At 35.5% G+C, this 12,230-nt stretch overlaps 1 protein-coding gene across 2 annotated transcripts in view; it reads left to right on the top strand.

Annotated features, from left to right (window-relative positions):
• LOC145285951 (putative pyridoxal-dependent decarboxylase domain-containing protein 2) overlaps positions 1-12,230 on the top strand; it is a 153,580-nt gene that overhangs the window by 117,740 nt on the left and 23,610 nt on the right. For both annotated transcript variants that reach the window (XM_080134471.1, XM_080134472.1), the window contains exons 13-15: positions 8,640-8,714; positions 10,165-10,228; positions 10,834-10,925. In XM_080134471.1, coding sequence (XP_079990597.1) covers positions 8,640-8,714; positions 10,165-10,228; positions 10,834-10,925 — 231 coding nt within the window. The remainder of the gene's footprint in view (positions 1-8,639; positions 8,715-10,164; positions 10,229-10,833; positions 10,926-12,230) is intronic.

Genomic DNA, 12,230 nt, shown 5'->3' with positions numbered 1-12,230 from the left:
TAGCACGGTAGAGAGAGCCTACCTTTTTTGCAGCGGCCCTGGCAATGTTTTCAATATAATTGTTCCAGCTCATGTTTCCTGTGAACGTTAGGCCAAGCAGTTTGAAAGATGTACTCTCAGACAGGGAGTCACTGGCCATTGCTATTGGTGGCAGAGAAGGTTTCTTGTAGTTATTGAAGGAAACCAGTTTGGTTTTGGCAGCATTGAATGTGACCATCCATTTATGTTCCCATTCCACTACAGATTGGAGGTCATCCTCTAGTGTTTTTGCCATTTCTTTAGATATGTGTTCATTTGTTTTCCTGTCATGCCTTTTATAGAGTGTAGTGTCATCAGCATATATACCCATCTCAGAGGCAGTTTTGTCGGGGAGGTCATTAATAAATATCAGGAACAATAGAGGTCCAAGAATAGACCCCTGAGGCACTCCCGCATTTATATCACACTGTTTAGATGTTCGACCGTCGAGGACAACCTGGATTTTTCTCTTGTCTAAGAAGGATTCAATTATGCTAAGTATTCTACCAGTGATACCGTATGATTTAATTTTCCTGAGGAGACCCTTGTGCCATACCCTGTCAAAAGCCTTAGATATATCTAGAGCTACCGCTCTGCCCTCCCCCACTTTATCCAGTGAATGGTATATACGTTCAGAGATTACAGTGAGAATGTCAGGTGTGGAACGGGCTTGTCTAAATCCATATTGTTGGTCAGTCAGAAGTTTAGTGTCTGTAAGGTGCCGGACTAGAGCATGGTTAATTATGGTCTCAAATATTTTGGCGAAAAGTGGGAGGAGGCTAATGGGGCGATAATTTGATGGGTCAGTTCTTTCGCCAGAATTCTTGAATATTGGTACCACAGAAGCGGTTTTCCAACAGCCCGGAAAGTTAGTTCATCGGAGCACATTCCATTGAAGTACTTATAAAACAAGCACAGAGAAGCAACAATGCGGCAATGCATCAGGTTCTTGAGCTTGGCAGACAGTGCACAATCTATTTGGTTGGAAAATTTTTTTTTTCCTTTTTTTTTTTTAACCTCAAATAAGACATATTATCACTTTAACGTAATATGCTACTGTGATATGATCTAGATTTATAAGGGGGTGGGGACAACCTCAGTAAGAAGTTGGGTATCAAGAAATGTCTGCATGCTGGTATTATCAGAAAAGCAGGGAGAAATTCCAAAGGTAAGATGTTAGAGTAGAAAATTTCCCAGTATCTAGAGACTCCTGCTGTGAAAGGGGTGAGATTTGTTGCTATTTGGATTTAAACTGGGTATTTTCATTTAAGGGATATAAGTACAATAACTTTATCAAAGCTCATTTCTTTTCATACTTTTGTCTGTAGTTGTGTGACAACTATGATTATCGATAGTGTGTTTGTTTGCTTCTTCACCGAAGAATCTATATATATATATATATATATATAAAAGGCAAAATGTGTGTGACCATTTCGTGTATGTCTCGCAAAGGCTTTTCTCGCACACGGTCACCGGGGTGTGAGGTGGGGGAGGTTACAATCGCTTAGAAGTGTTTATATAGGCCATAGATAATAATATCTAGGATTTGGGAAAGCGCGTCCCGTCTAGATTTATTTACATCGACTTTTACAAAATTATTGCTATTTTGGCTTCTCACGTGTTGATTCGGCTTTTTCGTATAAAAAGCGAAACTAATTCAAAGCTAACACGGTTCTCTGCATCGCGGCGGGAACGTCCGCAAGCAATCAGCTTTGATCAATGTGGGGCTAAACTTCTTATATCAAATAATTGCTAATCCCCTTTCATTTGGGGACCGGTTTCCCGCTCCCCTCCCCCTTCATCTTGGGGAAGCGAAAACTGCCCTGCAAACAAACCCAAAAAATCTGTCACGCATTAAATAAAATACTGCTACGTCATCTCGTAACGCTCCCGCGATGACCTCATTTTGCGGCCGTCTATCAATCAAACCTCTTTCACTCGCTTTATAAGCCTTATTTTAACACTCTGATCAATTCCTCTTACTCTTGGCCTAGTCGGTTAAGTGGTTGGAGTTTGTTTCACCTCTGCGTCAAGGCTTCCGGGTTCAATCCCGCCTCCCGACCAAAACTATTTTTTTTTCTTTTACATCTTTAAACACCCGGGCAACGTTTTTTTTTTTTTTTTTTTTACTTCGCTTATTCTTTAGTTTACCCCCCACCCCTATACACACAGCGTTTTTTTTTTTTTTTTTTTTTTTTTTTTTTTGGTTTTTCCGATTTTTTTTAACATCGTTTCAGGGTTATTACTTACCCCCCTCCACACACCTACAAACACCCGGGCAACGCCAGGTACCCCCGCTAGTGTATTAATAAAAAAAAACTTTCACTTTCTTTTGTTAAAAATTAGCTACATTTTTTAATTCAGTGTTTTTGAAATTTTTATAGATCTATTTTTTTTTATTGTAAAATAATTTTAAAATTTCTAAGCCATCTATAAATATAAAAGCGAAAATATGTGTGTGTATGTATGTTTTTTATTTTTTTACATGGAGGTCACCACTTATCAAGGCCTGGAGGCCACTCAGGGATAAGGGTTATTGCATGTACAGTAATGTGCACTTTTTGGGTATGTCCGCAAAAGGCTTTTTCCGGTGGCTGATCGCTCCCTCATTCTTATAACTTTTTATATCACTTCTGTATCATAATATCTACAAGTTAACAAGGGAGTCGCCTGTCTATTTAATTTGCCCGACTTTGAAACATTAAATATTCCATATTTTTGGATTGCTGCGTGTTGCTTTCGTTTTTCAGTATAAAAAAAGTGAAACTCGATTCGAATAGCCAGCTCCCTGACACACGGCTTGTGGTCTCCAGAAAGCGATATAACGTTTGGTCAATGTTGGCTTTTTACCGTCATACTAGACAGATGCTTTCATTTTGAGACACTCACCTAATAAACGGGGAAGCTGCTTTTTGTTCCCCAAAGTTCGGTAAAAGCTGTCCCGCACAATATCTTAACTGCTGAACAGCCATTGCTTATGTCATGTTTCAAGTGCAAACATCACACGACTTAACTTCCTTGCACGTGTCAATTTCAATTTATAAACGTTAACTTAACACGCTTATCAATTCCTCTTCCCTCGCGTCTGAGATGGTTAGGTGTCTGGCTTTTTTTCCCTTTCATTTCCACCTTCGCATCAAGGCTTCGGGGTTCAAGCCACCCTTCCTACTAAAACATTTTTTTTTTTTTACACCTCCAAACACCCGACCATGTTTTGATCTACCCCCCACTCCATCCCACCCCCCAACAACTCACCTCCAAATACCCGGGCAATGCCGGGTACACCCCGCTAGTCTATATATATAAAAGTAAAAATGTGTGTGTGTGTGTGTATGTATGTTCGCTTTTTCTGTATGTCCACTAAAGGCTTTTTTCCGCGGGTGGGGGGTCCTCGGGGTTCGCTCATTCTTAAAACTTTTTATATGCTGTCTAAATGATAATATCTATGAGTTAACAATGGGGGTCGCCTGTCTATTTAATTTGCCCGACTTTGAAACGTTAAATATTCCACATTTTCGAATTGCCGCATGTTGCTTTCGTTTTTCGGTATAAAAAAAGCGAAACTCGATTCGAATCCATGGCCCACGGCCAGTGGTCTCCAGAAAGTGATGTACCATTTGATCAATGTCGGCTTATCACCGTCATATCAGACGGTTGCTTTCATTTCAAGACGAGACACTCCCCTAATAAACGTAGGAGCTGGTTTTCCCCAAAATTAGGTATAAACAAACAAACCGGGTTATTGACCTCATTAAAAACTGTCCCACAGGAAATGTTAATTGCTGAATAGCTATTGCTTACGTCGTCGTAACGCTCACACAAAATGTTAACTCTATACTTCCACTTGACGTCATTAAGTGCGGGCACCTGTCAATTCTCTTCTTACTTAAATAAAATCAAACATCTTTCAGTAACTCATTCTTGCTGGCCGAGCAGTTAATGTGTCATGTTTTTTTCACATTTTATTTTTTAATTTCGCCTCAGGGCTTCGGGTTCGATCTTACCTATCTACCAAAACTTTTTTACACCCCTCCACCCCATGTTTCTTTTTGATTTAAGAGCATACACACCTTGAAACACCCCGGCAACAACGGGTACCCCCACTAGTCTATATATTTAAAGGGCAAAACGTGTGTGCGTGCATTTTTTTTTGTATGTCCAGCAAAGGCTTTTTTCCGGGTACTTCTCAGGTTGCTTCCTCATTCTTATAACTTTTTATATGCTACCAAGATGATAATATCTAACACTTACGAAACGACGTCGTAAAAATCTTTTATTTCAGCGACTTTTATCTTACAAAATTTGCGTTGTGATTTCGTTTTCTCTCCTACTGCTGCTGCTATGGCGTGATATTTGACCTAGAAAACCACCTTCGTTTTTAAATCCTTATTTCTTCTAAAGTGCCTGGCTTCATGGCATGTCATCAGACTATAACCTCAAGGCTTCAGGTTTGAGCTTTCCTCCTTCCCAAAATTTTTTTCGCTGTTTTTTTTTGTTTTGTTTTTTAATATTTAAACAGGGTTATTATTGTTAGTTTCCATCTACCCCCCCCCACCAACACATACACCTACAGTTTTAATATTGAAACAGAGTTATTTATGCCATTTTTCGTGTTCGCTGCTTTTTTTGTTTTTATTTTTCAGATTTTTTAAAGAAGTTTTAACATTGTTTGCTTTGTATCATGTTTTTTTTTTTTTTCATCACGTTCATGTTGTCTTTTTTAGTTTTTGTTTTTCCGATTTAAAAAAATTTTACCATCGTTCGCTTGCGCATCACGCTCGTTTATTGTTTTTCTTTATAATATTTAACCAGGGTTATTACTTTGCTTATTCTTTTGTTTTGATTTACCCCCCCCCCCCCAACATACACACCTCTAAACACTCGGGCAACACCGGGTACCCCCGCTAGTCTATAATATAAATCTCACCTGTCTGTTTAAATATATGTTTGTATGTCTGCCTTAAAATTTCAACAGAGGCAACAGATTTTCATGAGATCGATAACATTTTGAAGCTTGACTCTTCGAACGACAAATATTGAAAAATTGGCCAAAAACACTAATTCCTTCACCTTCAACTGGGCACTTTTCTACCATATTGCCGATATTTTTTTTTTGACGATATTTTTTTTTTTTTTGACGATATTTTTTTTTTGACGATATTTTCAAAAGTCATCCCCTCTTTTCGATTGTTAGCTTTAACTTAAACCTACGTCACTTCCGGTTTGGCAATGGGCGCAATAGCAAAGATGTCAGGGGTTTTTTTTTTTACGTTCTTTGCCTCCTTTGCGGTACGGGTTTGAGCCTGCCTACTACCACATTTTTTTTTTTTTTTTTTTTTTTTTTTTGCAAAGCACACACCTCCAAATACCCGCAATTAATGTAATTGTTGTTTAAAACACTTCTTTTTAATTCAATGCCTTCTGACCTAAATTTACAAAAATCAATACAACTAGAAGAATTATTAACTTCTCGATGTAACGCAATTAAGTCAAGTCATGAAATATACAGATGTCCAGTTCTGCAATAAAGTAATGTAATTATTATTAAAAGTTTCTGTTTAATTTGGTAACTTAAGACTTGGATTTACAAAAATTATTAAATTTAAAAAAAAATTAATTTTTAGATTTAACGATATTTAGTGATATTGAATGACACTCTCTCTACCCTGCTAGAAAGTTACTTATGCCTGAAAGTATCCTGTATCTCTACAAGATCACCAGTCACCCATGTATGGAGTATTGTTGTCACATTTGGGCTGGTGCATCTGTTACTAGTCTCTCACTTCTGGACAGGGTTCAAAAGAGAGTCACCAACCTGATAGGTCCTGAACTATCATCTAAGCTTCAGCCTCTGTCCCATCGACGAAATGTTGCATCCCTCTGCCTGTTCTACATGTATTTTAATGATGGATATTCTGACAAACTACAAGCCTTCGTACCCTCTCGACGTAAATACCCCCAACAAGCAGCAAAATCCCACCTCTACACTGAGATCCCTAAATGCAAAAAGGCTCTCAACTCTAATAGTTTCTTTTCCAGAACTGCTAGACTTTGGAACTTTCTTTCGAGTTCCTGCTTTCCCAACTGTACTGATATGCAGAAGTTCAAGTGTAATGTGAACAGACATCTTGCTCCTCAACTCCCTATATAGTATTCCTGCAACTTATGGCCCCGATAGTAGCCCCCTACATCAAAGTGGCTCGTTGCCTTATTTGGGGGGAAAATGGAGTAAAAAAAAAAATTTTTTTTTAAAACATGTATGTATGTCCAGTACTGCAATACAGACAAAAAAAATTAATTTGTTTGAAAACCAATGTTCTATATAAAGTTATAAATAATAAAACAAAATATTATTGCAATTATTGTCATCCATATAATTATGCTTATCAATAGCATGTAGATAAATTGCTTACCTTTGACTGAATAACATAAAAATCATTGAAAATTTCACTGTTTTTTAGCCATCGTGATATATATAATTTTCCATTTCCAAGCTATTAGTTATGAATCTTTAACCAAGAAAAAAATTGGAGTTTTGTTTTTTGGGATTTTTTCCTGTTTAAATAAAAATAGGGTGGGGAGCAGTAATTTTGTAAAATTTTTCAATTTCGACTTTTTATCTTTTTATACTTTTCGGTGAGAATAATTATGAAAACAGTGACCTCCATCTTCTGTGACCATTAGTGGCCTATTAGCATTACACCATTTTCAAGCCATTATTTAATAATCATTATTGGTTTGCAAAACAATACTTTTTACCTTAGCCTAACCCTAAAGTAAGTTTTATATTAAGTTTTATATTAAGTTTGCAATCACTTGTGCCCCCACGACGTGAGCACCCTCGACAAACCCGACAGGCTGCTAAATCCCACCCCCACACTGTAGAGATCCCTAGATGTAAAAGATCTTTTTACTCCAATAGTTTCTTCCCCAGAACCGCTAGACTCTGGAATTCCATTCCAGGTCCCTGCTTCCCCAACAGTACTGATGTGCAGAAGTTCAAGTGTAACGTGAACCGACATCTTGCTGCCCAAATCCCTACATAGTACCCCAGTAGTTGCTGCCCCTGATAGTAGCCTCCTACACCAAAGTGGCAATTTGCCTTGTTTGGGGTGAAAATGTAATTAAAAAAAAAAAAACTTTTTAAAAAGGAGTGGGGCAGCAAAAAAAATGTATCATAAAACATTAAGTATGATTTTCGCACTTCATTTTTGCAAATAGTTTTTTTACAGTTAAATCCTTTTATATTCCACACAGGCAATGTCAGGACATGGGTGCTGCTCGTCTGTTATATAATGAACAGTTGTGTGTGTTCAGCTAAAAGTCAGAAACTACACAAGATACACAAGGCTGATATATTCTTTTTTAGCTTTGACTCTGCCAGAATATAGATAATACTTTTTTTTATAATAGTCATTCTTTTTGGAATTACCAGAGACAAATTTAGTCTGTTTTTTTTTTTTTTTTTTTTTTTTATCAATCTTTGATTGGAAACTTGAACTAAATACATTTTCTTGGTAGTTTAGGCTAGGTTTAAAGTGTAATATCTGTTCTGCACTTGGATCGTAGTCCAAAGGCCAACCGTTCTGCACCAATGAAATAATTGTGCATAGACATATTTATTTTCAATATAAATTTTTGAACGATTTGAGGAATTTTAAGTAGGACGGCCGTTAGAGTAAACGTGGTATTATGGTGATTGAGGATTCTAGTTGAAAGTAAGATAGACATTTTTTAATTATAGTGACAAACAATGATCAATGACACTTATTTTTCCACATTTTTGAATGGCCTTGTGCCAAATTTATTATTAATGTAATTTTTTAGATTTCTAAAAATAAATACTTCAAAGTATAGTATCTATTCTGTCTGAGGAAAGGAAATCTTCCTTGAGCAGGAGAGGGATGTTGCACACACTTTTTAACTCTTCTATTTTGTTGTCTATGCCCCCCCTCCCCTGACAACACCTGGTAGCCATGCTAATTTTTACTAAGTAATAGATTCCCCTTTTCAGCTTGAAAAGGTTGTAGATTTGGTACTCATTTTTGATCTTGTAGGTTGAATCTGAACAGATGGCCTGAAAAATCCCCATATGAGGATACTAGTCTGCCACCTAGCAAAGCTTGTACTAATAGACCTGAATGAAATGCATTCATGAACAATACTTTTTGGAACTTGGCTACATCTCTTTAAGCTATCTAATTGTGAAATTTGGGTTGACTTCATCTTCAAAAGATTATCACCAAGCTATGAAGGTCTGATGCTTGTGCAGTATAATTCAGTTTCAAAATAATGCATTTTAGGTAAAAACATTACTACTTACTTACATGTACTGTCGAATTAGTAAAAATTCCAAAAAAATAATCAATAGAACTATTTTTTTTTTTTACTATTTTGAAATCGTGGATTTTAATACTTTTTTCAAAATTATAGATTGCAGTTACCTCCCCTGGATTTTAATACCTTGAATACAATGATACATTTTATTTTTCTACTTTTCCGTTGACGCAATAAAATATTAATTGATTAGCCCTTCCTTCCTTCTCTTGGATAGATATTAAAAGAATATGTCTCTTTTTATGATAGGTTTTCTTTACTTTTTTTCTTTTTTTTTTTTTCAGAATACGGAAAAGAAATCAGACGATAAGGATTCCGAAAAATATGGAGATTTAATTTCACCTGCAATTGATACACTTGTACGTTTTACTTTTCACATTTAATGAATTTGTCAAATTTTACTTTTCACATTTAATGAATTTGTCAAGTTTTATTTTTCACATTTAATGAATTTGTCAAATTTTACTTTTCACATTTAATGAATTTGTTAAATTTTACTTTTCACATTTAATGAATTTGTTAAATTTTACTTTTCACATTTAATGAATTTGTCAAATTTTACTTTTCACATTTAATGAATTTGTCAAGTTTTACTTTTCACATTTAATGAATTTGTTAAATTTTACTTTTCACATTTAATGAATTTGTTAAATTTTACTTTTCACATTTAATGAATTTGTTAAATTTTACTTTTCACATTTAATGAATTTGTCAAGTTTTACTTTTCACATTTAATGAATTTGTCAAGTTTTGCATTGAAAAACTTTCTATTTTCGGGCAACAATTACATCTTCGAGAATAAATCATCAAACAATGTTGTATACTGGATAGAGATCTGATTTGGAAGAAAATTGTGTCCTGTAAATAAAATGAAAGTCCTCTTTTCTATCACCTATACAATGGGTAATACTAAAATAGTCATGCTGAAAAGGGGATCAGTCTATCAACGGTGAACTGAATAGGCAGTGAAAACTAAAAGCAGAAAAGTTATATTTCACAAATTGTCACCACATTATTTTTTTTTTAATATAAAATCTAGGCAGCAGTATCCAACAAATTTTCAATTAATTGTTATCAATAAGTATTGTCTTAACCATAACCTGCTGGCATCTACCTGTCCGGGAGACAATGGAGTTCTGCTTCTCAGATTAGTCCATTGTCCAATTGCATCATTTCCTGTGACTGCAAGCCTATCCGGAATCGATCAGCTTTGTTGCAGATGCCACAGATGTAGGCTGTATCTGGTTGCAAGAGCTCTGTTGCATCCCTCTGCCATCTGTGTTCCCTTCTCTCCTTCATCTGCTGGTTTCTTCTCTCTTCACTTCTTGTGAAGCATACCTTTACAGCTCTTTTCCAACAGCTACATTCTTCAGCTATGAACTTTCAATCTGTGGTTGATGCCACCTTCCCTCGTGTCTTGTTTACAGATATCCTTGAAGCGTAGAACAGGTGTTCCTATTGGTTTGAAACCAATTGTGAGCTTGCCATCAAGAATATCCTTTGAGATCCTCCCATCGTCCATTTGTCCGGCATGGTTAAACCATTGGTATTGTTGTTGTCTGAGCAGAGCAAAAATATTTGGGATGTCTATCAAGGATGGCCTTATTTGAGATGTAGTCCTGCCAAGTGATTCCTAGAATTGCCCTGAGGTCATACAGGTGGAAAGTGTTGAGCCTATTCTCCTGGCAAGAATACAGGGCTCATGATTCACTGCTATTAAATAATCTTGTAAAAAACAAAACAAAGGCAAGCAAAACTATTAAACCCACTTTTGTATAATTGTTTGTTTTTTGTTTGTTTTTTTTGTAGCTCGTTTTTGATGTTGTGACTCCAACTGTGATATTCCGATACACAGAGAACTCTCCTAAAGCAGGTGAGAGTATTTTTACATTTGAAACCATTCTATCTATAAAGAAAATAAGGTGCTTTTGCTGAATAGTGAAATTTAAAATTTCATTTTGAGTAAAAACACTTATGTACTAACCTGTCATGTCGAAATTAGTATAGATTCCAAAAATTAGAAAACTGGCGGAATGAAAATATATTTTAAAAATCATATAAATTTTTCAAGTTTTATTTTTATAAAAAAAAATAATTTTTAATCGGTTAATGGGAATTCTCACAAGTTTGAATTATTGTTGAGTTATCCTTGTTTTTTGAGAAAAATAATTTTTAAATGGCCGGCAAGACAGTCAATCCGATACTCGTAAAATTTCATTTTCTTATTTAAAAATAAAACTACTTATCAATTTACATGGTTTTTGGAATGTGATATTTAAATATTTAATTTTCATTATGTGTATGTACATCATACAGATTTTTCTTTATTTTTGTTTTTTCATATCGTGAGAATTCTGGTCAAGAACTATTTTTTTTTTTTTTTTTTTTTTTTTTTAATTTATAAATTTGTTAGATGTTTGTAGATGCAACATTTTTGTATGTTGGTTTTATTTGTAACTTTTTAATTTATTTTTGTAGAAACTGAATCCACGCCTTACATGATAAAAACCTCCGAAGAATCAAGTGAAGATGAAAAGCAAACGGCTTACTATAATGCATTAAATACGTGGGTGAGTGTCTGCCATGGAATTCTGCATGATTTGGTTTCATATTTTAAATTCATAATGAACAAAATTTAAAAAAAAAAAAAAAAACTCATTTCAATGAAATATATTAATGCGAATAATAGCTCGACTTTTTTTTTCTATCAAAATTGTTTTCATGTAATTCATAATATTTGGGTTATTCAGACAACTGTTCTCATGAATTTTATTTGCATGTTTCAGTCTATGTAACCGTCGACCTGTGGCATAGTGGATAAAGATCTTGGTAAAATTCAGTTGGAAGTTACACTCTTCTGCAGGTGACATTAAGTAATTTGCAATTGTATTTTTAAACTTTCTACCCAGTCATGGGTGACGGAATGAGAGCATGCTATACTCAAGGATTAAATAAAGAGTTTCATTCGAAATTCCATGCAGATTCCCGAGTCCAACAAGATACACCTGGAGAAGGTTGGAGGTTACATGGACTGAAACATTGTCAAAATAACACTCAAGATGAGAACAGTAATACGAATCTTGCAAATAATATGAACTATAAATCCTCATCTCAAAAATTAAAAAACAAATCTTTCATGTATTTACAAAATTAAAGTAAGACAACTATGAAATAACATTGTACAGTGTAGCCATAGCCATTTGTAGATAGAGTAATAACTACACATAAAAATTGCCTCAGTGTGGAAGGATAACCCACAAGGATTGAGGAAATAGACTTATTACCTTTTCATAAAGGTTAGGAGTTAATTTTTTTTTTTTTTTTTTTTTTTTACAAGGTTGTCACCACTTATCAAGGCCCAGAAGCCATTCGAGGATAAAGGTTATTGTGTGTACAGTACGTTAGTGTTGAGATTTGATAAAGTGTCTTTAGGTGGTGGTTCATCAGGAATTTGTTAATGTTGGACTTGAAGACATCCAGGTTGTAGTCAGGTGGGAAACAGGCAAACGGAACAGAGTTCCACAGGCGTGCACTTCTAAGAAAGAAGCTTTGTTCATGGAATCTACGTTTTGGTTTTGGCACAGATAAAGAGTGGAGAAAATTTTTGACAATGTTTCTGCTAGATGGGTGTTTTTCGTGTAAGATTGGCGAGGGGAGACCAGGTATTGGAGCTCAAATGAGCACTTGCCATGGAAGTAACGATAAAACAAAGACAGGCTCGCAACGTCTCTCCTGTGGGAGAGAGGTTGCAGGGTAGAGAAAAGAGCATCCCCCACTAAGCTACGAAGTCTATTTTGCACTCTGTCAAGGCAGGATAGGCTGTTTTTAGTAGCTCCTGCCCAGATTTGGCAACAGTACTCCATCCTTGGACGTAC

The sequence above is a fragment of the Euprymna scolopes genome, chromosome 10 (genome assembly GCF_053919585.1).
Source record: "Euprymna scolopes isolate OS-2025 chromosome 10, ASM5391958v1, whole genome shotgun sequence".
NCBI lineage: Eukaryota > Metazoa > Mollusca > Cephalopoda > Sepiida > Sepiolidae > Euprymna > Euprymna scolopes.
This window is presented reverse-complemented; position numbering and strand designations above follow the sequence as displayed.